The sequence below is a fragment of the Bison bison genome, unplaced genomic scaffold (assembly GCF_000754665.1).
Source record: "Bison bison bison isolate TAMUID 2011002044 unplaced genomic scaffold, Bison_UMD1.0 scf7180017864468, whole genome shotgun sequence".
NCBI classification, from domain to species: domain Eukaryota; kingdom Metazoa; phylum Chordata; class Mammalia; order Artiodactyla; family Bovidae; genus Bison; species Bison bison.
In genome coordinates this window covers 2,850,955-2,878,160 of record NW_011495029.1, presented here as the reverse complement: position 1 = coordinate 2,878,160, position 27,206 = coordinate 2,850,955, and the positions used below count along the sequence as shown (strand labels likewise).

Sequence of the window (27,206 nt, the reverse complement as noted above, 5' to 3'; positions counted from 1 at the left end):
TCGTCCCCTTCTCCTCCTGCCCTCAATCCCTCCCAGCATCAGGGTTTTTTCCAATGAGTCAACTCTTCACATGAGGTGGCCAAAGTATTAGAGTTTCTAGCTTCAGCATCAGTCCTTCCAATGAACACCCAGGACTGATCTCCTTTAGGATGGACTGGTTGGATCTCCTTGCAGTCCAAGGGACTCTCAAGAGTCTTCTCCAACACCACAGTTCAAAAGCATCAATTCTTCTGTGCTCAGCTTTCTTCACAGTCCAATTCTCACATCCATACGTGACCATAGCCTTGACTAGATGGACCTTTGTTGGCAAAGTACTATCTCTCCTTTTTAACATACTATCTAGGTTGGTCATAACTTTCCTTCCAAGGAGTAAGTGTCTTTTAATTTCATGGCTGCAATCACCATCTGCAGTGATTTTGGAGCCGCCAAAAATAAAGTCTGACACTGTTTCCACTGTTTCCCCATCTATTTGCCATGAAGTGATGGGACCAGATGCCATGATCTTAGTTTTCTGAATGTTGAGCTTGCTGCTGCTGCTGCTGCTGCTAAGTCGCTTCACTCGTGTCCAACTCTGTGCGACCCCTATAGACGGCAGCCCACCAGGCTCTGCCGTCCCTGGGATTTTCCAGGCAAGAGTACTGGAGTGGGGTGCCATTGCCTTCTCCGAATGTTGAGCTTAGAGTATAGCTAATTAACAATGTCGTGATAGTTTCAGGTGGACAGCAAAGGGACATAGCCTTATATATACATGTGCCATTCTCCCCTAAACTTCCCTCCCATCTGGGCTGCCACATAACATTAAGCAGGGTTCCCTACACTATACAGAAAGTCCTTGTTGGTTATTTATTTAAAATATAGCATATTTATTAAAATATATGCTATACAGATGATCCTTATTGGTTATTTGTTTAAAATACAGCATCGTTTCATGCTGATCCAAAACTCTAGTAACCCTTCTTCCCATCCTTCTCCGTAGGAACCACAAGTTCATTCTCTAAGTTTGTGAGTCTGTTTCTGTTTTGTAGATAAGTTCATTTGTATTATTTCTTTTTAGATTGCACATATAAGGGATATCATATGATATTTTTGCTTCTCTGTCCATTTATTTCACTCATGACAGTCTCTAGATCCACCAATGTTGCTGTAAGTGATATTATTTCATTCTTTTAAATGGATGCGTAATATTCCATTGTATATGTGTGCCACATCTTCGTTATCCATTCCTCTATTGATGGACATTTAGGTTGCTTCCATGTCTTAGCTGTTGCAAAGAGTGCTGCAATGAACATTGGGGTGCATGCCATGCCGGGTGAATCATGAACTGACATCAAGATTACTGCGAGAAATATCAACAACCTCAGATATGCAGATGATACCACTCTAATGGCAGAAAGTGAAGAGGAACTAAAGAGCCTCTTGAATGCTAAGTCGCTTCAGTTGTGTCCAGCTCTGTGTGACCCCATGGACTGTAGCCCGCCAGGCTCCTCTGTCCATGGGATTCTCCAGGCAAGAATAAATAGAGTGGGTTGCCATTCCCTTCTCCAGGGGATCTTTCTGACCCAGGGATCAAGTTCAGGTTTTGAAATTAAAAAGTCTAAGGTTTGAATTGCAGCTCTGCCGTATAGTTTCATCACCTATACAGTAGGGCTAATTAATGCCTTTTTGTTAGGGTTGTTACGAGAAGGGTGCAAAATAACACACAGGTGTAATTACTAATATAACATTAGTTTTATCAAGACATGGAATGGAATGATTGTGCTGTTGCTGCTGCAGCTAAGTCACTTCAGTCGTGTCTGACTCTGTGTGACCCCACAGGCAGCAGCCCACCAGGCTCCCCCGTCCCTGGGATTCTCCAGGCAAGAACACTGGAGTGGGTTGCCATTTCCTTCTCCAATGATTGTGGTGTTAAGAGCAGATAAATCGCTTTGCCCTTTTTTTTTAATGAAGATTTATTTTTAGCCACATAATAATGTTTTTTTCTTTTTTTAGAGGATTACTAATTTTAGCTTTATAACAGATTGGTTGATACTATGATTCTTAAAGCTGTTCTCAATTTATTGTATGAATGAATTAATTTAAATTACTTGATTTAAAGTCAAGAGGTATAAATCTGTTTTTATAAAAACTAACAGACCAAAGTGTAAACAGAAAACTAAGGGGAAAGAAAGCACATATGTATGAAATTTTATTTCAGTGCAATCCCTGAAACAGATTTCTAGAGCTATATTCACATAATATCTGAATAAACAGTGAAAAAGTTTAGCTAATTATAAAGATATTAAAAATCTACAATGTACAATGTAAAATAATCAGAAAATATTCCATATGAATTTTCTTTTTCTTTGCTTGCCAAACTGCTAAAACATTGAAAAAGAAGATGTCCAGAACCAGAGCCAACATGCATATTTGGGTACTTCCAGCCCTGGTACACTGTAGCAGGGCAGAACAGGTCCAGTTTCAGCCAGTGGTTCACTGGCATGTGGTCAGTGTGAAGTTTCCTGCTGTACTCTTCTGAGCTAGAGAGAAGGAACCAAAAATGCTGACATCCTCATTTGGCTTCATCAATTATGCCCGAGCACATAGAGCAACACTTCCTGTGCAAAACCTACGCTGACTCTGCAGAGGACACTCTCAGCCTTCAGCTGATCTGGGCAGGGATGCTGGCATAGGTTGGTGAAATTTGGAAAGTGTTAGCCATTGGATACTTCTTCACATCACATGAATGTGGCATGTCTCATTATTATACCTTTCATTTCATAGAAATAAGCTTTCAAAGCTTGCAATGAAAGCTTGCAATAACAACATTGATTGACAGGAAGAGCTTGTTGTAGGCCAGTTATTAGCTCTCAAAACTACCACCCCGCGAAAGCATGTTTAAGAAAGACCTAATTTAGAAATAAAATGCCATGGAAATTGAACTGAAGAAAGCCTATGAGAATGTCTGAAATGTATATATCTTGTCTCTTTAATATCAATACGTCTATATCTAGCCTTCCTTAACACTCTTGATCTCAGTTTTCTTATCCATACAAAGGGAGGATTTCTAAATTTCTAAGGGTTTGTAATTTTAGTGTGTTTCTCCGAGTAGTTTTCTCCATGTTTTGTTTTATTCTACCTATCAAAATTTCCTCAAGTGCTTTAAGTTAGTACATGACTTTCAATTCTTTCAGAAACACAATAATTTGAAGAAGTGATGTTATAAAGTTATTCTGAGTCTAGATTATTATAGTTTGATTCTGACTATACCATCTAAACATCACATGAAAGGAAAATTAGTGTCACTACGTAAATGTTAAATCCATGTGATGATAAACCTTAGATGTTTTGACAAGTCTGTGTTATATATCATCTAAAACATTAACCTTGATTAGTAATTTATCTTATAAGCATGACAAGGATGGGAAATTTGCTCATTGGTGCCTCTTCTTTAAAATTCTAATTTTTGTTTACAATGAAGTCATTTGGGATTGCTAGTAACCTGGGAAGAGATAAAAGACTTGTTTTGGGGGAGATGGACATGGTTTTGTTTTTCAGCATTTCTTATGATTTTTTTTTTCTTATGACCATGAAAAAAATTTGAAATTCTTTAAGACCTAGTTTTCAAGGATAGTTTGTAAATTTAATGACTATAACTACAATTAAATCACATGTAGTTGGCCCCATCCTTCCCATTTTGCCACAGTGCTCTAGAGTTCTCTCACTACATTTTGAAATACCTTTGTAGAATTTTGAAATTCATTACTTGCGTAGTTCTTTGAGGCTGCATCAGTGGTGGAAGGAGTTATGAAACGTAGCTCTGCACTTCCCCTTAGTTAGTTCTTTACCCTGTCAAGCAGAAGATGTGTGCGTGACTGGTGTCTAAATGAAGAATACCTATAGATTTTACCCACAAACTGTAGATCCAGATAGTCCCTCCACAAGCAGGAATTAAGAATGATTAATCAGAAGAAAAAAAGGCGCTGCTGGATGTTGTTTGAAAGGAATTCTTTATGGGGGGCTGTGAGTATTGTTTTTGCAGTTTCTATTTTTAAAATATTTTAGTTTAAAAACATTTGAACTTTTTGAGTATGCAAAGTATATGAGTAGGTAAAGTAACTGGTATTTATCTCTTTGTTTACTACCAAATTATAAGTAATTTGTATCATGATTGAAAAATTATCCTGCCTCTTGTTTAGAATGGTTTCATGCTGTGATTTTAACACAGAGGTACAATTTTTCTTATTTTTATGGCCCAAGTACAATTACTTGAGGTAATGACATTTCTTCCTGTGGATTCGTAGCATAGCAGTGTTCCCTGAGAGCAGTGAAAGTGAACTGTGCTGTGTGCAATCAGCGTTGACCTATCTTAGCTGAGTCTTTATTATAGCCTCATTCCTCCTATTTCTATTTTCTATTTCTGCTACTTCCATTTCTAATACGTAAAAACTACATTTCAACAAGTTTCTTAGAATGTATTTATACATTTAATATTCTCTCAGTCATCAATTATTTGAGGATAAAATTCTCTCTATTTCTGAAACATCAGCAAGGTGCATTGGCAATGCAACAAAGTTAAGGATTTCTTAAAATTACCAATGATTTATTGGTCTCCAAAGTCTAGTTGACTTGCCTAGATCCTCCTAGCATTGTGGCTTTAATGTTCTCAGGGTCTTTTCTGTTTAACTGAAAAACCACATTAAGTGAATGTTTTATTCAGAAAAAAACATTTTAAAACATATTTTTTATCTGTAATAAGGAGAAGGAAAATAAACATTTGGGTGTAACTACTGATAGCATTTTGATGTGTTCTTACCCTTTGTATTTGCTGTTTGGTAAAGCTGAGGTCATAATTTACATGGATTTTTAAAAATCATTCTTTCCCCTTTCCAAATAACATTAAATATTTCACATTACAAAACTTCTTAGTAAAAATTCAATAGCTATATGATATTCTGTTAAAAAGTAATACTTTAGTTGGCATGCACTCTATTGTTGGATATTTAACATCTTTAAAGATTTTGAACTATAAATCAGAGAACATTACCATTTTTTAAAGATTATCTTTGCAAGATGACTTGGGGGGAAAATCCCATTGTATTTGTTTTTTCTTAACTTTATTTATTTATTTATCTCTGTGTTGGGTCTTCGTTGTGGTGTGCCAGCTTCTCTAGTAGTGGTTGGTGGGCTTAGTTTTCCCCGGGCATGTGGGATCTTAGTTTCCCCATCGGGATCAAAGCTGTGTGCCTTGCATTGGAAGGTGGATTCTTTATCATTGGACCACTGAGGAAGTCCCCTCCCATTGCATTTGTATTCCTGATTTAAGACATTCATAATAGCTATACCTTAGAATTGTTTTGTAATTAATTTGTTTTTTTAATGTATTACTTTTGACTGTGCTAGATCTTTGTGCTGTGCATGGGCTTTCTCTAGTTGTGGCGAGTGGAGTCTACTCCTTAGTTGCGTTGACAGGCTTCTTGTTACGGTGTTTTCAATTGTTGCAGAGCACAGGCTCTAGGTACATGGGCTTCAGTAGTTATGGTGCTTGGGTTTAGTTGCCCTGCTGCATGTGGGATCTTCCTGGATGGGGGATCAAACCTGAGTGCTCTGCATTGGCAGGCAGATTCTTAACCACGGGACCACCAGTGGTCCTTAGAGCACTTAGAACTTAAGGACAAGCGTTGAATTAGGATTTTAAACAAATGTGTTGGATTCCATGTTTGTTTAAACTTATGAATCACACATTTAAAAAACTTTTACTTCTGTGTGGCAGGCAGCCTGTGTGCTAGCTATTTTTCAAATGTGGATGACATTGCTTTCTTCATGGACTGGGATTTATAGAATATTTGCAAATAGGTGATCTTTGAACACTGAAAGAGAACTTCCTTAACTAAAGCAGGTTCTTTTATGCCACAAGCTTCATGTGAATGGAAAACTAAATCTATGCATAGAAAGCTTGGGCTATGAAAATACTAGTGCCAGGAAAAACACAGATTCACAAGACTTCGGCCAAAGCCTTTGGTTTTTCCTTGTTTCACTAGCTTAGAAATGGCCTGGCCTGAGATTCCCCCAATAATTCAGCCACAAGAGAAAGAAAAAGCTTGTTGTTTTTCATTCCCATTGTGTAGAGGCCCCTATGTCACAGACTTGCACCAGCATGGAGTACTGACCTACCTTGTGGAATGAATGGAACTGAATTTAGAGTAACTTAAAGTAACAAAGTAACATAAATTCTTTAATGTGTCTTCTATTTAAAACTTTATAGGCATGATGATAAATTTTAATAGAATACAAATAGCAAGAACAATATGAATATACAATCAAAATATGAAAGTTTGGAGTGTTTTTTTCCAAGTAATTGTTTTGGATTGGAATATTTGATTTCAAGATTATAGGGGATTCCTTTTTTCTTTATACTGCTTCTGCATCTACCTTGGTAGTTTAGATGGGAATGTAAGTTAATACAGGGCTTCCCAGGTGACACTAGTGATAAAGAACCTGCCTGGCAGTTCAGGAGAGTAAGAGATGTGGGTTCGATCCCTGGATCAGGAAGATCCCCTGGAGGAGGGCATAGCAATCCACTCCAGTATTCTTACCTGGAGAATCCCATGGACAGAGGAGCCTGGTGGGCTACAGTCCATGGGGTCTCACAGAGTCAGACATGACTGAAGTCAACATGTACAAAATATCTGACTTTTCTTCATAAATGAGTAAAATTTTAGAGAACATGTATTACACTTAGAAATAGTCATTTCTCCTAATTTTTATTATAATTTTAAAATTTAGGATTTTTTTGCTATTAAATACCAGATTATATATATAGATACATATATATATGCAGATGTTTTACCTTCTGAGCCACCAGGGAAGTATAGATACATATATTTTATATTAAAAAGAAGTCAAATAGGATTTATTATTGGACTTGTAGTTTTTATTCTCTAATGGTAAGTATGGATAGATTTATTTATAAGACCAAAGGAAACTCAGAACTAGGGTGAAAGCCGCAGTAGTTCAAGGGTTTTGTTTTTTTTTTTTTTGCCAGCATTTTTTTTAAGCCATCCCAACCTACATATGCTTCTTCAGAGTGTGCATACAGTGCTCACAGCATCCTCAGAATCAGCTTTGAAATGGAACCAACTGGACTCCTGTCCAGCTGTTTATACACTTCTTGGCGCTTCTCCTACCCATTTGTTTTCATCTTCCCAACTCATTTGATCCTGTGGCATTAGGGCCAACAGCTGCAATTGGTCCATAAAATAGCTGAATAATAAAATGCTATAATCTGATCCTTGTAGTTTTCGTGATGACTGAGTTGGTAACAGCAGTGCTATAGATTTGTTTGGCAGGTCAGGGGAAACATCATCTTTATTTTACCGGAAGAAAGTTTATGTATAAGAAGGATTGGTAATTGATCCTGAGTGGTATAATTGTATCTCCTGAATCCTAGTCTTGTTGTTTACTGAGTACCTATTAGACACAGTACTTTGTATTGTATGCACATTATTTCTAATCCTCAGAATAAGCTTGTAAGAACTGTGATATGACCTTAATTTTCCGGTGGTGAGAAAACAGACTCAATAAGGTTATAACCCTTATCAACATATTCAGTGTTACAGCAGCATTGTAGTATTACCTGGAATTCAAATACAAGATCATGCTTCCAAAGTTTGTGACCTATCCATAGCATATTGTAGCAGTAGGTTTTTTTTTATTGTGAATAGTATTTTATTTCCATTTTGCTGTTAATGACATCAACTACTATGATGAAAGTTTTTATGCACATTATTGTACATCAGTTAGTGGAATTGTTGCAAGTGCGTATGTTCAGCTTTAGGAGATGTTGCCTGAAGGTTTTCCATAGTGGTTTTAGTGTGTGAATATTCTAATTCCCCTTCCTAGCCAGTACTTGATCTAAAACAATTTTAGCCATGTGGCAGGTATCTAGTGGTATCATTTTGTGATTTTAATTTACATGTCTCTGATTAATAATTTTTATATGCTTATTGGAGACCTTTTGTGAAGTTTCCAATTGAGACTTTTGTCCATTAAAAAATAGGTTAAGAGCCAAAAATAAAAAGAGTGAAAAAGAAACATTTAATATAATGTTGCACAGTGATAAGTGCTATTAAATACCAAAGACCAAAGTGCTAGGATTAATAGAAAGTGACCAAAATGGGATTGTGAAGAAAGAAAGGCCCACCTGAGAAAGTGGCATCAAAGTGCAGATTTGCATGAAATGTGTTATGGAAGCAAGAGGAAAATCTGGATAAAACATATGAAGCAGAGGGAACTGCAAGTGCAAGGGACTTGAAGAACTTGGCAAGGAAGTATTAAATTCCTATACAACTTTCAGCTTATGAGGGAAGGTAACAAGGCCTTTACTTTTACTCACCTTCAACTGTACACTCAGTAAGGTATTATTTGGCTTCTTTTCTTTTTATAAAGATCAAAAGCCTTCTGTTCAGTCACTGGGGTTCCATGTTTGAACTAGCAACTTCATGTTTTGCCTACTAATTGCTGTATAATATCTAAACATATTTACTGGTGATATGATTTATGAATGTTTATTCAGTAAAATTGGACAGCCCTGATTGATTGGATGTGATGGAGGAGGGAGAACAGTTGCTGATTGAAGCAAAGAAGAAAGGAGTTTACTGGAAAGAGTCCTAAAGAAGCAGGAGTGTTAGCTGTGAAGGCGCCCGGGAGGAAAGAATGTAAAAAATGAAAATGCGGTTCACTGTCAGATGCTCCCAGAGAAGTACGGGGTAGGAGGGGTGGGCTGCTGATTGCAATGGGCCGCTGGCCTTGTGGAAGCAGGATCAGGTCTGTGTCAGTCAGACAGGTGGGCTAAAGGGGAGGTGAGGAAATGGAGGCAGTGACCTGGGGTTCCCAAGTTTTGAGAAGTGTAAACAAGAAAACGGATGAGATTAGACAGCTTGAGAAGAATCTATAGATGGAACCAAGAGCTTTTTTTATTTTGGGTTTTGAGGGTTTTTGTTTTTTGGAAGAGACTTCAGTGTTTGGGTTTTTTTTTTTTTTCTCATAACAGGAAGTCATCCTTTGCTATTCTTGGCTCAGAGCAGACAGTTGTGTCTCCCTCCCTCCCTGCCCTTTTAAACTTGTTTAAAACTTCTTACAGCTATATAATTTTCTATGTATCCCAAGAGGGTTTACCTTTGTGATCTCATTGATCTTCTTGAGAGGGAAGTAACAAATATTATGCCTGTTTCTTAGATGAAAGCCTCAAAGCTCAGAGGTTGTAGCTGAGAAGTCTTTCCACTGATAACTTGTGGGGCAAGAATATTTGTAAGTATATCCTGCCTTGCTCAGAGTTTGGGAATCTGTGTTTACAGCATTAACTAACCTTGATTTGCCCCTTATTCAAGTGGTTATCCTCTGGTTACCCCAGAAAAAAAATCTAAGTTTTTAGATATAATTTATAGGTCAGATTAAGAAGCTTTCCCAAATACCCCTTTACTTCCCCCCTGCCCACACACCCCTCTCACCCATCTGTGCACGCTCCTGTATCATACACACACCACTCATCCCACATACATACCTCTGCCACCCACACAGCCCACAAATGTTCACTTTAGTCCTTGCCCACAAAACTAGGCTACTTTTCTCTTTCTGCAGTTTGGATTTGGGGTAAAAAAAGTAGCTAGGTTAGAAAGAATTGATTTTATGAGCTCAGATTAGAGACTGTAAATACAATCATACCTTGTTTTCTTGTGCTTTACTTTATTGCACTTTGCAGATACTTCCGTTTTATTTTTTTTTATAAACTGAAGGTTTATGGTAACCCTGCATTGTCAGATGATGGTCAGCAGTTTTTAACAATAAAATATTTTAAAATTCAAGTATGTACATTGTTATTGCACACTTAATAGACTATACTATAGTGGAACCATAACTTTTATATGCCTCGGGATACCAAAAAATTTGTATGACTTGTTTTATTGCTATGGTCTGGAACCAAAACTGTAATATCTCAGAGGGAAGTCTGTAAATCCCTAGGCTTCAACAATAAGGGTTCAGTTGATCATTCAGTTTTTACTGAATTTGCTTTCATTCCTCAAAGGAAACCCTGTAGAATACTAAACAGTTTTTGCATAAATTTGATCTAGAGCAATAGTTGTATGATTTGGTCCTTCAGGATATTTTTTAAGTTTTGAGGATTAACTGTTCAGCCTTGGATTTTTATATGCACAGAACTGGGATTGATACAGTTTTCACTGTAGCTTGATCTCAGTCCCTAAAGTATGAAAAAGAACATTCATAACATTGATATTTTGATCGTTTTTACAGAATGATGTTTGTGTGATATATTTTTTTCACTTAACCTAGTCCTAGTGTTAAAGTGCTACACTCAATATGCCAGCAAATTTGGAAAACTCAGCCATGGCCACAGGACTGAAAAGGTCAGTTTTCATTCCAATCCCAAAGAAGGGCAATGCCAAAGAATGCTCAAACTACTGCACAACTGTACTCATTTCATATGCTAGCAAAGTAATGCTCAAAATTCTTCAAGCTAGGCTTTAACAGTACATGAACCGAGAACTCCCACATGGTCAAGCTGGATTTAGAAAAGGCAGAGGAACCACAGATCAAATTGTCAACATCTGTTGGATCATAGAAAAAGCAAGAGAATTCCAGAAAAACATCTGCTTTTGCTTCATTGACTATGCTAAAGCTTTGACCGTGTGGATCACAACAAGCTATAGAAAATTCTTAAAGAGATGGGACTACCAGACCACCTTACCTGCCTCCTGAAAAATCTGTATGCAGGTCAAGAAGCAATAGTTAGAACCAGACATGGAACAATGGACTGGAAATTTGGAAAGGAGTATGTCAAGGCTGTATATTGTCACCTTGCTATTTAACTTATATGCAGAGTACATCATGCAGAATGCAAGGCTGGATGAAGCACAAGCTAGAATCAGGATTGCCAGGAGAAATATCAATAACCTCAGATATGCAGGTGATACCACCCTTATGGCAGAAAGCAGAGAGGAACTGAAGAGCCTCTTGATGAAGGTGAAAGAGGAGAGTGAAAAAGCTTACTTAAAACTCAACATTCAAAAAACAAAGATCATGACATCCAGTTCCATCACTTCATGGCAAACAGATGGGGAAACAATGGAACAGTGACAGTCAATGGAGGGACTGAACAACAAGTGCTAGACATCTATCCCAGTTGTAAGTGCCTTTCTAACCCTCATCTCCCGAAGAGGTGAAAGTCTTTGTTTTTTGAACATATTAAAAACTCATCAAGAGAAAGAAATCAGTGTCTCCTTTTTTTGTGTGTTCAGAGTTTAGGTTAGAACTTTTGGAAATTGTAGATGCTCAATAAGTCTTGTTTATAGAACATTCTTTGTTCTTAATCCTTTTCCCACTTGTCACAAATATTTGAAAAAATATAGTCATTAATATAATTAATATTAATATTTAGCATATATATTATGTTCCCAGAGAAGGAAATGGTAACCCATTCCGATATTCACATCTGGAAAATCCCATGGACAGAGGACCTTGGTGTGTTACAGTCCATGGGGTTGCAAAAGGCTTGGACATGACTCAGTGACTAAACATATGTTATATATATGTACTCAGCATAGAAAGTCTTCCCTTGCATATATTTCAGAAAGTTTCTTAGACAAAGAAAGATAAAAGAATTAAAACATCTAGATTCCAATTTAGGTGCATCACTTACTGAAAGAATATGGGTAAGGAGGAATGTGGAAGGCAGCAGACTAGGACCCAGATATTTGTATACTTTCCTCCCACCTCTGTTTTAGAATCAATATTAAATATATGAAAAGACAGGGAATTTTATCCTAATGAAGATAGCAGTAATCTAATGATGTGAAAAATTGGATCCCATTATTCTCATTTGGCTGAGATATAATATCCTTTTAATTTTAATAAAAAATATCCCTGGGGCATTGGTAGAATTGGATTAGAGTCCTGATGGTTGGAGTTTGATGAAAAAAGGGCTAGCACTCTGGAACTCCCTAATGTAGACTTACCTCAACACTTTTTTCTTTGCAGTATGGTAGCTGGACAGGTCCTAGAAAGGAAAGTACTGCTGCTATGCTAACCATATCAGAGGAATGATGGGCAATTAAAAGAAAATGCTTTCATCAAATCAGGCTAGATTATTTCTCCATCATTGTTTTTTTCTTTTTTGTTGTTTTTAAAGACAGACTCTTTTTAAAAAATTTGGTATTTGTTTGTTTTTGACTGTGCTGGGTCTTCATTGCTGCATGAAGACTTTCTCTTGTGGTGAGTGGGGACTGCTCTCTAGGTGCAGTGCATGGGCTTCTCTTTGCAGTGGCTTCTCTTATTGCAGAGCATAGGCTCTAGGGTGCACGGGCTCAGTTCCCTCGAGACACGTGGAATCTTCCTGGAGCAGGGCTTGAACCCATGTCCCCAGCATTGGTAGGTGGATTCTTAGCTACTGGACCACTAGGGAAGTCCTGTTTTGTTTTGGTTTTGGCCATGCAGTACAGCTTATCGACATTAGTTCCCCATCAGGGAATGAACCTGGACTATAGCAGTGAAAGTGTTGAGTCCTAACCATTGAACCACCAGAGAATTCCTTACTCCATCATTGTTAAGACCTTACAAACTGGACAGAGAAGTTCCTTTTATTTCAGTGTTTTTTTTTTTTCTTTTCTTTTGCTTGTGAGGTACTTTGTACCTTACAAATGTGTATTTTTACTGTAAATCTTCTTTAAAGAACTTGTTGCAAAAGAAAAAACAGTCAAAAAAAAAGTTATATAGAATGTTAAGCAAAAATACAAAATTCTGTATTTTTAGACAAAATAATTTGAGTTTGTAACACAAGGAAACTAAAATGTGAACACACTGAGAATAATTTAAGTCTGTTTCATATTCACAGACAAAACCCTAACAATATCCAGTCACCTCATAATATAAGCTACTTGTCAAAAAGTGGTTTCAGCAAGGAAAAGAGAATGTGGGAAGAGCAGAACTGGTGGCAGTGTTACTCAGTGTGCCTACCTGGGGCATCTTTGTGCAGGTACAGTTGCCATCTCACCTGGTACTTTAGTGATACCTGCTGCTCAGAACTTTGAGTCTTACCACAGCCAAGGGTTGTACCCAGAAACTTTTACTATGCCATTTCATTCTGGAAAATAAACATTTATTCTTGCTCTTGTAATGCTTTTTTCTCCCTTTCCGCTGAAATTAGTAAGAATGAAGAGGAACCCTCCTTCCAACATTCATTCTCATTATTTTAGAATGGTAGAGATCTTTGAAGATGATCTAACTCAGCTCTCTCATTTCTGCAATTGAAATGCACAGGACCAGAGCCGGCAATGGCTTGCCATGTCATACCAGTGGCTAAGCAAGGACTAGAGTCCAGGTTTCTTAAATTCTAAACAGTGGTTCTGTCACTGAGCTTTGCAAAAGCTAAGGACTTGAAAACTTCCTTACAAAAATATGTGTCTGTGGGCAGATTCAGTAGTGAAGGGAGATAGAATAGTACTCCCAGGGTTATTTGATCACTGCTTAGCTGACACAGTAACTACTATAACAGCTTGTAGGCAACATTGCCAACTGCCCAGTATTTGAAGAAGATATCAGGCTTCTCTGTTCCCAACAACTTTATATCTTGAGAACCTTTATGGGGATTATTGACTCTTTGTCACGTGCCCTACCGCTTAAGTATGGGGACCCTATTATTACACTCTGAGCAGTGTGGCTTAAGGTGCTATTGTGGAGACAATGTCAGAACAGCCAGAGGTGAACATGGAGCTAAAAAGGACACTACTGCCTACTTCCTTTTCTTAGATCTGTCTTTTTTTTTTTTTTTCTTTCTGAGTGATTCCCACAGAATCAGTTTCCTAGAAGTGGTGAGCCAGATTCATTTTTGCTTTTTTCTATTGTCTTGATAGTAGATCCACCCAAGAATATAGTGGGGTAAACTTTGAAAAATATGTGTAGGAAGAATAAATATTACTTTTAGAAAATTATCATTTGTGACATTAAGATTTTTGGAAAACAGAAAGGAAAATATCAGTAAAATCTCTTCTTCACAACTGCTCTTATAATTTTGAGATAGATAGGCTTAGGCTTTGGTTTCTAAGAATCTCATTTTTTATTGCAGTTGTTCATAGCAAATACTCAGTTATGTATTTTTTTCCCCTGTACTTCCAGGAGGTAGTGTGGCATAATGATCAGACCCAAGCTTTGGTCTCACTTGAGATTCTAGTCTCAGCAGTGAGATGTAGGGCAAAGAACTTAGTTTCTGAGTCTCAGTTTCCATAACTAAAAAATGATTATAGTAATTCCTACTTCATAATCCCTGTGAGATTTAAATAAAATATTTATAAATGCTTATTATAGTTCCTAGCACAGACTAGGGACCCAACAAATAGAATATCATTATTGGTATACCAGTTGACATTTCCCTTATGCCCCATAGTTCTTGTGACCATATTTTTAATAATTGCATGATATTCTATCAAGTTGAGTATATTCCAGTTTGTGTAACCATTAATCTATTATTAGATTCTTGTTTCCTCTAAATTTGCCGTAGAATAAAAAATTTTTCAGCAAGCTGTTATTTATTCAGCAGATTCAGGAAATACTGTGTATAAGGACCTTTGCTTGGCAGCAGCAGCACAGAGCTCAGAGTGGAAAAGTCCCTAGCTTTGAGGGGCTCTCGGTGTGTAAGTGGAGATACGTGAAGAGAATCTGGCCTGTGGTAAACGTTGGCACTGTCCAAGTTACTGAAAAAGTGCTGAGGAGAGGACAGAATGTGAGATTCTGCTTAGAGAGACTCACGGAAAGCCAGAGAGGGTTGTGGGAGAGGAATCAAGTGATGGAGGTGAGGTGCAGGTTATTAAGGGCTTTTAAATCTTTATACAGAATGCAGCATTTATCCTCAGTGCAAGGGAAAGTCAGTTTTGAGAAGAGAATTTGCATTATCTGCTTAGGTTTTATAGCCTATACAAGGCGAAGTGGAAGTAGAGAGTTTATTTAGGAAATTATTAAGGAATCTAGGTGAGAGATGGTATGTCTTCGACCAGGTGGAAATGGTGGAGGTGGTAAGAAGTGGCCATATTGGAAGAAATAACTCACATCATGAGCTGTCAGGTTGGATGCGAAGATGTCAAAGAAATAGAAAAGTCAAAGATGGGCTCTCAGGCATTCAGCTTGAGTGACTGGAAGAGTGGAGTTGCTATTTCCAAAAACAAGGAAGGATGCAGGAGGAGCTGATTTGGGGGAGAAATCAGGAGTTAAGTTTTGGGATGTTACGTTCGAGATTTTTATTAAACATTCATGCAATAGATGTTCAATAGATAGTTTTGGGATGTTACGTTCGAGATTTTTATTAAACATTCAGGCAGAGATGTTCAATAGATAGTTAGACGTAGAAGTGTGCAATTCTTGGAAAGAGAGGTTTATCCTGGAATTATAAATTTGGGAGATAGCTATATATTTATAGTATTTTAAAAACTTGGTACAGTTATTTTACCTATTACTACTCCTCTCATAGAATTTTCATTGGTATTTTCATTTTTTAAAAATCCAAATAAACTTTAGGATCACTTTGTTAAATTCATTTTGTAAAGTATGCTGGACATTTTACTAGAAAAATGTACGTATGTATTACATATATATTTATATATAAATTTACTAAAAGACTGGTAATTTGAAAAGAGTTGGCATCTTTAAAATGGATCTTTGTATCCAGCAATGCATTATTTTTCTCCATTTAGTTTTCTTTTATTAATATTTCTTCTGATAGTTCATTCTTTGTCCCCCAAATAGTTCATACACAGTTCTTGATAGTATTATTCCAAAGTATTGTAAGATGTCACAGAAAAAACAGAATAAACTTTTTGGCCAACCCAATACACTATTTGTTGCTGTAGTTAGTAAATTTCATTTTATTGATGTTCTGATGTTTTTGCCTTATAAAGGAATTATTTTGATATATTTAGCCACATCATTAAATTTCAGGTGATATAAATAATCTCTTTGATTTTAATTTTTCCCCCTAGCAATACAATCATATCATCTGCAAATAATGATTTTGTCTTTTTCCTTTCAACATTTGTGTCTTACTTCTGTTCATTCCAAGAAAAGAAGTCCTGAATTTAAGATAGTGGCTAACTATAAAGCAAGGAGGTAATTAAGACATAAAAGTCTAGTTACGGCTTACAGTTGTTGTTTTGTTTTTGCTTTAGGCCTATCCTAATTATTTCTTTTCCTTGCCTTTGAAAAATATATTTCTGTTGGATTTGAGTGCCCAAAGTTCGTCTGTTTTACATTTATACATTATCTCCAGTAGTTGGTCTTGATGGGGTATATATTTGGTTTTCAGTCATTTTGCTCTTCCAAGGACATATTCTTTGATTCCTTGAATACCATGAATTCAGGGGAAGCTCTTTTCCTGCTGAATCAGCATTGAACTTTCATGGATGCAGAACCAAATTAAAGCCCGTAGAGAGTACGTAACCAAGAGATTTCAGTCATATAATTGGATAAGGTCCTAATGAAAATGTGAAGTTTAGAAGCCTCTCCCTCTCCCCCCGAAAACAAAAACAATAAAAATGAATTCATATAAGTTTAAAAAATTAATACGTGTATATTTATAGGACAGTTGCTTTTGAAAACTTATTTTCAAGCTAAGTTTTACAAATTTGAAAATTTTATTTTAAAAAGTCTAAATACAAAACCAGTTTCTCTTCTGATGTGGATTGTAAATCAACAGAAAGGACTTGCTGATACAGCTTAGATTTCTGGAATGCGTTATCTTGAATTTTCAAGTTTACTTTCAAGTTTTATTTTTCTGTTTGTCAAGTTAAGCCTCATGTGACCTTTTTCTGTGAATGAGCAGTGGACACTATCTGGCATGTTAGCGCTTTGTACCTCCAAGGGTAGATTTGCAGGACAGCTTTTAATTGGCCTGCATTGCCTTGTTTAAATAGCCAAACACCTGCTAGGCAAGCCCCTGCACATGTGAGTGGCTATATGTTCCTTCCGTTAGGATTTGCGAGGCTGGAGCACAAAGACAGCAATTGTTACCCAATAAGCAGTAGTCACACAATTCTACCAATCGCCTTAGGAGGGCTGGTTACCATGGAATCCACCATCTGTTCACTCCCCGTCGGAATGTGATTATCCTTGCTGGGGTGGGAACTGGGAGCGTGTGCAGTGTGGAATTATCTGCAATGGACTGGGTTAATGGGAGCTAGATTTGGCTCACTAGAAGAACAGATGAAGGGAGTTTTACTTCTTAACCATTTGTGACTACTAACCAAGAGGAATAATTTCAGCTTTTATAAGGTAAGTAATTCAAGTACTATGTATCCCGTTTGTACTACGTTTGGTGTGGGGCATTATCTCCATGTGGTTCCAGGAAAGGGAGCTGTAAGCTCTTCTGGAAGGAGCCTCCAACATTACACACTTCTGTTGTATTGATTTTAAGCAGCTCAGTTATACCTGTACAGCAACATGTTGATGTTGAAAAATCAAATAATTATTTTTTAATCTTTAAAAATTTAGTCAAAATTGTAATATGACTTCTGAAAGTGACAAAAAGACTGTAATTTTAATGGTTTCTCAGAGTGAATTGTACCAATACTCGAAATATACTCATGGCCACAACGTGTTCAATGTCTTCTTCAAATAAGAAAATGTCTCAGGTCAGGGACATTTGTAGGTTATGATTTTATTCATCATTATTCTGGCCCACGTGACTGGCTTCACATTACTAGCTCATGTTTTGTAATGTGAGGTTTATGCAGTTAATTTTGCAATGCTTTTGCACAAGTTTCGAGGGCTTGAGCATGTGGAGACAATGTGACAGTGCTTTAACAGCAGGCGTATAGGCATAGTGATAAAGGAAAGGGCAAAGCTCGGAGGATCTGCTTCTGTTTCAAGGGCTTCCTTTGTTTTTCTGTTTGAACAGCCCCTTAAAATGTGTGCTGCATATTGTAAGCAGCAGAAGGAGATTTTGGTGCTAACAAATGGATGACTGACATTTTTCTGTGTGGCTAAGAGGTTGGTAGCTCAAACAAGGGACTTCTATATCCTTTGTGAGGCAGCATTGTATATACCCTTCCCCAAAACTGTGCCCTAAAACATAAAAGTGAAAAACAAAAAGAGTGCTGTCTATACTCTGGATACTTCTTTTGTGTAAGTTTTCCTGTCATTTAAATCATAGTGCCAGGGATATGTGCATCTAGCTGGGTCTGCCATTTTTATTTGATATGGGAAGGAGTTGCAAAGAGAGGATTTGCTAATGCAGCGTTAGTTCCTCTAATTGTGCTGTTCTGCTGTCATCTTGGACGTTCATGTCAGTGGGTCAGTGGCTGCCGGGAGAGCTGGAACAGGTCATTGTTAACAGGCCTTACTTTGATTTTCTTTTTCTGATTGTAGAATAAAATTAGACAACCTTGTACTGGTCAAGGACTCATGTTCTTACTTCAGGTTTTCAAGCCTGACTGCTAATTATGGGTTCTTGGTATTTATTGTTGTTGACTTATTGTAGTTAAAATTCTTACCTTCTTTTGTGCTTACTGGGCTATTCTCAAGTTTTTTTAATATGCAAAATCAGATCAGGTACGTACTACCTCTAAAAAGCATCTTTTCCACTAACAATAGACATGTATCTGCCTGAAAATTTCCTTAGCAGCATCTGTAAAAAATTTTTAAGTGAATGTTGTATTATTTGGATGAAATTTTCACTCATGAAAACAATTGTTCATAAGCAATATAAGTTTTGAGAGGAAATGAGATAATTTAAAAGCATGTACATTTAGGCTGTTTGTGTTACCTTAATTACCTTGTATCTTAGAAACCTGAAAAGGCCTGTGAGTGAGTGGGTATGAAGTACTAGAGTATTCTGTGTGCCTGGGGTGTGATTTCTCAAGCAGTTGAAGTGAACTGGGCAAATCAGGACACCTCTCAAGTTCCCTAAGTATTCGTGGATTTCCTTACTGTTATGACTGTTACTGAGTTAAAGTTGTAAGATTGTGTTTTGTTTTTTTTTAAGTGGGTATTTATGCAGAATGTATCCCAGCATTTATAGGTATTGGCAGGCATTTATTTGTTTTCACTTGTAAACATGTTTATTAATATGTTTCTTGGCTGAATTTTTCTGAGTAGTAAACAGTAAAGCCACAGGGTATTCAAAAAGTGTTGAAAAACTTTGGTCCATCAGCCACTGACAAGAAGCCTAGGGTTTTACTTTCTAAAATTGGTGAAGAGGAGTGGGCAGCGGCATAGTCCCTGGAACACTTGTGATTCCTAGTAGGGTGCCTGGGGGACAGGAGTGCACAGTCCCACGATGTGTAGTTCCTTTGAGGGAATGTGGTCTTTGGACCTGGTGTTGCTTATGGGGAGATGTTCACTTCCATTCACAAACATTGTCAGTGGTGACACCTACCACCATAAGTTGAAAATGTCAGGTCAGCTGGGAAGCATTGCTTCCTGGTTCCCACTCTCCCTGTCTCTGAAGGTGGCGGGAGGTGCTAGATTCAGTGCTTTCTGACCCTTCTTCCAACTTCTCAATGGCATGAGGCTTTTCAGTCTCCTTCAATACAACTTAAGATTTTACTAAATGGAAAATTTAGCTTTATGTTTGTAAATATGTAAAGCAACCCTTATTCCGAGTTATTTCTTATAAAGGTATTATTCTATAGATAAAAAATTGGAAACTGAATAAAGTACCTGGAATGATTCAAATCCATAGCAATCTGAGTAGACGGCATCTCAATCCACCACTGATGCAGTATGAACAGTCAAGTCTTTCTGCTTCTTTGACACTTTATGCTGGAAGGCTGCCTGACAACTATTTCAAGTAGACCACAGAGCTCATAAACATCAGTTAAATTCTTACATTTTTCTTATTACCACATTCAGTCTCACTTATAAATTGACTCTGTCTTTGGCTTTTGAGATACTGATTTATAATCCGTTTTTGCTGTTAACTGTTTTTGGCCATGATGGTCCATTTGGCCCTTGGACAGACGATGGAGCGCTAGGGATTTGAAGGGAAGAAGAACCGGCTTATGCTGTCATCACTGATGCTGCTTTGTTCTCATGTTCCTGGTAATATTGAAGCCATTTGCATAAAAATGTGACTTTTTAAAATAGATGTACTGAAAATTGCCTTCTTTTGCCCTCTCCCACAATTCCATATCGTCATGGTTTCAAGAAGTGCTTAGAATGAGTTGTTAACATTGTGCCTCAGTACACTTTAGCATTGCTGTGTTAGATATAGAGCTGCAAGGTGTGATGTCTATAAAATGTGCACATGAAAGATGTAAACTCACCCAAAAGCTGTGCTCAAAGGTGCTTCCATTTGGCAGGACTTTTCTTCCTGTGAATGTGCCATATAGTTGATTATCATCAGTTTCTTCTGAGCTATTTCTTCTGTTTTTATAACTGCTTCTATGCTTCTGTAAAGTAAAAAGGCAAACTTTCTGTACATTGGCAGTGCATGGATCTATGTAGGCAGAAGCAGATCCTTGGAACAGTTTTGTGTAATATACTCATGCCTTTCTCATTCAGTTGTCGCCACTTAAAGCCCAGTGATGACTTGATGGAGTTGTATGAAAGTATCTAGGGATACCTTATCTGAAAAAACTTCCATAGTTTTACAGATAACCCTAATCTGTGGGGGCTACATTGTTCTTTTGTAATAAAAGTGTTGACTTACCAACTTCCCCTGTAAGTAGTTGTTTCCTTCTTCCCTGTTTGCTTAATTCCTGTGTTGTTTTTAAATTTTTGCCAATTTCCTGGCCCTGACCACACATTCATGAATTATGAGGCAAGATGTATTTCCATAAGGCAAGCAGATGAAATCTGTTAGATTTTTTAGATCCCTATTATACATTGCTAGATGTTTATTTTCACATAATTTAAAGACTGTATCTGTCAGAAGAATTTGAGGCCCGTAAGAATTAAGCAGCCTGTCCAGAGTCACAGAACTTGAGTTGCAAAAACAGCTAATGTTGACTATCGCGTGTTGAGTGCAAAGATACGGGCAAAGCCAACTTACTTCCTACATTGTTAGCTTCATGAGGAACAGAACATTGGGGTATCACCCTAAAGTTTCACAGATACAATTTTCAATGTGCCCAAAGAGGGGCAACTTTGAAAGATAATTCCCTCAATAATCAAGGTCATAAGAAATATATATTTTCATAAATGCCTAAATGTTAAAAAAAAAAAAAAAAAGTAATTGCCAGGTCAACTAGATGTTCGTGTTTCTTAGTTTGCAGATTCTTGCCCTTGTATCTGTGTTTATAGTCGTAAACTCATGATCAGGATGTTGCTTGGTGATTTTGGAGCCCAGAGTGGGTGGGGGTGGAGCACTGAGGAAGGACAGCCTGAGGGCAAATACCATTCCATCCCAGGGCCCAGTTGTCACCTGGTTAGCATATTTCTGTTCCGAGTTAATGCACTTTCTTCTGTGGACATTGGTGGAGACATAAAACCTGTTTGCTTATCTGGCCTCCTTCTGCTCTGTTGTGCTCACCCCACCCACCTGCTTCACCTTGCTCAGGATCCCCCTACTGTCCACTGAGACATTGCTTCTTTGGCTCTGTTACTGTTATCATTCACTTATCACATGTACATTTACTCTGTGCTGGGTAGTGTTGCAGGTGTGGAGGAGAGGACGTGGAACACAATGGTCAGGTTCTTTCGTGGACTTATGTTAATACAGAAGGAGACAGATAATACACAGTTAAAATAAATGAACAGTGTGATTTTGAATAATGACGAGTATGTGAAGACAAAATGTAATGTGTTAAGGGATTTTAGGGCAACAAATTTTATGTTGAGTGGAGGAGATCTCATATAAGCTGAGTCACAAATGATAAGCCACCAGGTTGATCCAGGAAAGCTAGGAATGTGTTGTTATCCCCACTTTATTCCTGTGGAAACTGAGGAAAGCCTGTCATCAGGACCATTCCTTGTTGACCTGGTGCTGCAAAACCATACCACTTGTCTTTTCTTTCAGGACTTAATGTTGACTATATGCTCTTTTCCAAAGTCAGAATTTAATGGGAGTGCATAGGAAGTAGTGTCTACTTCAGTACAATGGCTAAGAACACAAGCAGACCTAGATTAGTCCCATCTCACATACTGTCTACTCTGGAGGGCTCTAGGCAAGTTACTTAAACCTGTCTCCCCATTTGTTAGAACTTCTGGAGTTATTGTGGATATAAAAGAGGTAATATTAAAAAATCATTTGGTTCTCTGAGGGGCTTCAGTAATAATCCCATGAATATTAAAATAATTTTCTATGGTTGGCAGTGAGAACCTAGGACTACTATTAGCCTTCTCTCTATAGGATAATTTTTCTTTGATCTCTTCATTTCCTCTCTCATCCCTCACATTCATTTATTTTAACAAATGCTTTTAAAAAAAACCCTTCATTGAGGCATGATTGACATACAAAAAACTGTATGTACTTAATGTGTGTAACTTGAAGAGCTTTGAAGATAAGTATACACTTATATGGGGCTTCCCAGGTGGCAGTAGAGGTAAAAAACCCACCTGAATGCAGGAGATGTAAGAGACACGGGTTCAGCCCCCTGGGTTGGGAAGATCTCCTGGAAGAGGGTATGACAACCCACTCCAGTACCCTTGCCTGGAAAGTCCCACGGACAGAGGAGCCTGGCAGGCTGCAGTCTATTGGGTTGCAAAGAGTCGAACACAACTGAAGTGACTTAGCACCCGTGCACGTGTACACGTGTGAAACCATCACTGCAATCTATGCCATAATGTATTCATCACTTCCAAAAAAAGACTTTTTGCACATCCACCTCTCCTTGCTAGATTCTGCATAAAGAACATGATTGGACATGTTCTCAGAGGTCTGTGCTCACCTGGTACTCGACTAACAGTCTGTTAACCAGTCAGTTGCATTCAGTATGATTGGTGACACAGTGCAGGAGTGGTGTGGGAGACAGAGGAACAGGTGGTCGACTGTACAGGTAACGTGGGCTTGGAATTCTAGTCTGCAGCAGCAAATGCAGGGAGGCGTGCTGGTGGCTGAGTGTAGAATTTGAGCTAAGTACCGTAGGACAGGATTTGAGAATGGAAACCTTGGTTTGCATAGAAGTTTTGTACTGTATCCTATAAAGAATGAGGAACCTTTGAGTGGTTTTAAACATATGAGGAATAAATCTTCAATTTTGTCATCTAAAAAGATAACTGGTAGTTAAAATGATGAAAACATTGGAGAGAACAACTTCCAAGGCAGCCTGAGTTCTTCTTTTTCTCATCTTCATCTTCATCCATACCAGGCAAGATTTTTCTTATGTTGTCATTACCACCACAATATAATTAAGTCATATTTATTCTTGATATTTAGATTTTAAAGTCAGCACACTAAGTTAAACTCGCATAGAGTCCAAAAAGTCCCTGAGAATTCCTTTAGGAGGGCATAACTTTGGAGATCAACTCTCTCATTAAGTCCAATCCAGCATGTGTTCCCTCCCCCCGGCCCCACACAGGGTTGGAATAGATTGCTGCTGTTTTGCTTGGGCACCAGATGAAATAATTCCTTCTGTATTCAGGGGTCATGCTGCATGCAGTAAGAGGAAGCAGCAGGCTCATGATCTCTCAGTCTGACTCCCACAACAGAGACCATGAGCATTGTTGCCTTTAACTGCCGCACCTGTGTTTGTGTGCTTTCTGGTACAGGTGTTTGCTATTTGCAAAACATAGTTCAGTTCAAGCCAGTTTAAATGCACTTACAGTACAACTGCTGTAACTGCAGTACCAACTTTTTGTGTTTTCTATATGTCAGACCATGCAGAATACATTTATCATCTCATTTAACCTTTATTAAACATTTGAAATAACTGGAATTTATCTTTATTGAATAAATAAAACTGTTCCTATTAGCTACATACTATTTTCAAGTTCACTAATAATTAAATGATTAACTGGGATTAAAACCTTGATCGGTTCAACTTCAATCCTATAATCTTAGCTATTATGCTCAGTTTCAATTAGAAAGCCATTGCATTAACCTAGACAGAAAAATATAACAAATGTTATGATACCAGTGGTGTAGAAACAAGATTCCAAAGAGATAAAGGGAGAGAATAAATGACTACTGTGTTTAAGAAGTCTTTAAATCGTTATCTAGGAACATGAACAGATATTCAATAAACGAAGAAATACAAATGCCTAATACATGAGGAAAAAAAGTTTTGTATAGGCACATCCCAGGTGACCCAGGAGGTGAAGAATCCACCTACAATGCAGGAGACACAGGAGATGCGGGTTTGATCACTGGTTTGGGAAGATTCCCTGGAGGAGCAAACGGCAACCCACTCCAGTGTTCTTGCCTAGAAAATTGCATGGACTGAGGAGCCTGGCAGGCTACACTTCATGGGGTCGCAAAGAATAGGACACAGCTGTGCTACTAAGCTAACTAAATATCTAACATGAACAGATACTTCAAAAAGGAGGAAACACAAATGCCTGATATATGGGAAAAAAAAGTTTTATATAACTGGCAGTCAAAAAAATATACAAAATAAATATTCTTTTATTACATTGGCAAAAAATTTACTGAATGGTTGTATTTTCCATTGGCACCCCCATATGCTTCAATAACAATGTAACTTCAGATTACAGTATGCATTGATTTAACTTTTGGGGAAACAATGTAGTAATATGTTTTATCTTAACTAGAGAACCCTTTGTGGCAAGAAGTAGAAGAAAATATAACTCAAGAGAAAAGAGGGATGTATAGAAAAAATAAAAGGCGTCTCCAGGAGCCAAAGGGCAGTAAATTCATCTAGGCCTCAGAGGAGCCTGCAAACAGGACTGTTACAATTCCCTGTTCTTCAGACTAACCCCTTCTGCATTTCTGTGTGCATGGCAAAAAAAAAAAAAGAAAGAAACCCAAAACAAAACATGGCTATTGCAAATCTTGATTATACCACTTCGTAGTACCAGTGCCTGGTAGAAACACAGAAGTTCCAATTACTGATACCTTGGACTTAGACTCTGATGGGCTAAGCTTTGGTCAGCACTTACCTTTGGTCCCATCAGATGTGATCATAGAATACAAGGTCACTTGGCTTAGCTACCTACTCAGAAAGTTCTGTGAAACAGAACTCTAAGCGGGGTAAAGTAAGCAAATAGAAGAACACACTTTTTGTTACTTGTATTAACAGAGCTAAGGATGTTCATGTTCTTTGACCTCACAGTCCCAATTTTAGAAATCTGCCAGTTGGAAGTTACTGAGTGATCTAGTGAATCATTTATCACATCACATCACATTCTCTGGTGGGAATGGGAAGAAATGGGAAACCACTAACATGTTCAAAAATAGGAAAATGGTTAATGACTCTTCATGAGATTGTAGGTTATGCAAATATTAAAGACATGTTTTCTAAACATGTAAGAAGATACAATGAAATGTAAATTATGTTGTGTACACTGTACAAGGTTGCATTTTATATAATACATAGAAAAAAATACTAGAGGGAATTACACCAAACACTAGATTTTAGAATCACTTTTGTTGTATTTATAATTTTTCTTTAGATTTTAAATGATTAACAGTGGCCATATAATAATATTATACTTATAAAAAATACTCAAAAAAGCAAATTATAATCTGGCAGGAAAGATAAACTTGTCCTAGGTTAAGTAATAGTAACTAAGCTAATATGTAGTAGTGTTACAAATTGTATAATAAAAACTTATGGATGGATTTAATAATAAATTTTTAAAAAGTAGAATGCACTGTTCAAAAGCTTTTTCCTATCACTGGTACTACTCAAATAGAAATTAGATAAACATTGATAAGAGATACTACGGAATAGGTTCATCTATCAGGTATGAAGAATTAGATGACCTCTAAAGTCCTTTTCAACCCCTGTGTTAGAAAAAGAGATTTACTTTGGAATGATTATTTTTAAAAATTCAATTAGATATTAGGGGAAGGTATGCAAAGCAAGTAGCTTTTGTGAAAGAGATATGAAATTGTAATAGAGGGGCTGCCAGAGTCTGTGGGATAAAGCATGAGGCAATGAATTTGAGTCACATCTTGAAAGAGGTGATAGGCTAGGATTGGATTATGTGAAAGTTCTTTTAAGGTCTACAGTGATTGATACTAAGGCAGATTTAAGATTCTACCAGGCATTTATGGATAAGGGAGAGTACCCAAGTTGGCTTGACAAATGGGAGAGCATTTTTATTGTTCATCCTCTACTGACTGAGTGAAGTGGTACAGAACTGAAATTGAAAAAGAGAGCAATCAGAACACCCAGCATCTGGGTCTTTTCCAGTTAGTTGGCTCTTTGCATAAGGTGGCCAAAGATTGGAGTTTTAGCTTTACCATCAGTCCTTCCAATGAATATTCAGGTTGATTTCCTTTAGGATTGCCTGGTTTGATCTCCTTGCAGTCCAAGGAGACAAGAGTCTTGTCTCAAGAGTCTTGTCTAGTAACACAATTCAAAAATGTAAGTTCTTCAGCACTATGACTACTGGAAAAACCATAGCTTTGACTATAAGGATCTTTATTGACAAAATAATATCTCTGCTTTTTAATGCACTGTCTAGGTTTGTCATAATTTTTCTTCCAAGGAGCAAGCGTCCATGGCTGCAGTCACCATCCACAGTGATTTTGGAGCCCAAGAAAATAAAATCTGTCACTGTTTCCATTCCCCCCCTACCCTATCTATTTGCCATGAAGTGATGTGACCGGTTGCCATGATCTTAAATTTTTGAATGTTGAGTTTCAAGCCAGCTTTTTCACTGTCCTCTTTGACCTTTATCAAGAGCTCTTTAGTTCCTCTTCTCTTTCTGCCATTAGAATGGTATCTGCATATCCAAGGTTGTTGATATTTGTCCCAGCAATCTTGATTCCAGTTTGTGATTCATCCAACCTGGCATTTCACATTGGGTAGTGTGCATATAGGACTTCCTCAGTGGCTCAGTCATAAAGAATCTACCTGCAATGCAGAGATGCAGGTTTGATTCCTGGGCGGGAAAGATCTCTTTAATGAGGGCATGGCAATCCACTCCGGTATCCTTGTGTGGAGACTCCCATGGACAGAGGAGCTTGGAAGGCTACTATCCATAGGGTTCCAAAGAGTTGGACAGGACTAAAGCGACTGAGCACTCATGCAGTCTGCATAAGTTAAATAAACAGGGTAACAATATACAGCCTTGACATACTCCTTTCCCAGTTTGGAACCAGT

At 37.6% G+C, this 27,206-nt stretch overlaps 1 protein-coding gene across 3 annotated transcripts in view; it reads left to right on the top strand.

Moving 5' to 3' along the window:
- FGD4 (FYVE, RhoGEF and PH domain containing 4) overlaps positions 1–27,206 on the top strand; it is a 227,555-nt gene that overhangs the window by 75,977 nt on the left and 124,372 nt on the right. The window contains exon 1 of one of the 3 annotated variants that reach the window (XM_010860578.1): positions 1,825–3,999. The exons of the other annotated variants lie outside the window; for them this stretch is intronic. Within the exon in view, the coding sequence (XP_010858880.1) occupies positions 3,990–3,999 (10 nt within the window). The 5' untranslated portion in view covers positions 1,825–3,989. Of the gene's footprint in view, positions 1–1,824; positions 4,000–27,206 lie in introns of those variants that run through there. 3 annotated transcript variants of the gene reach the window in all.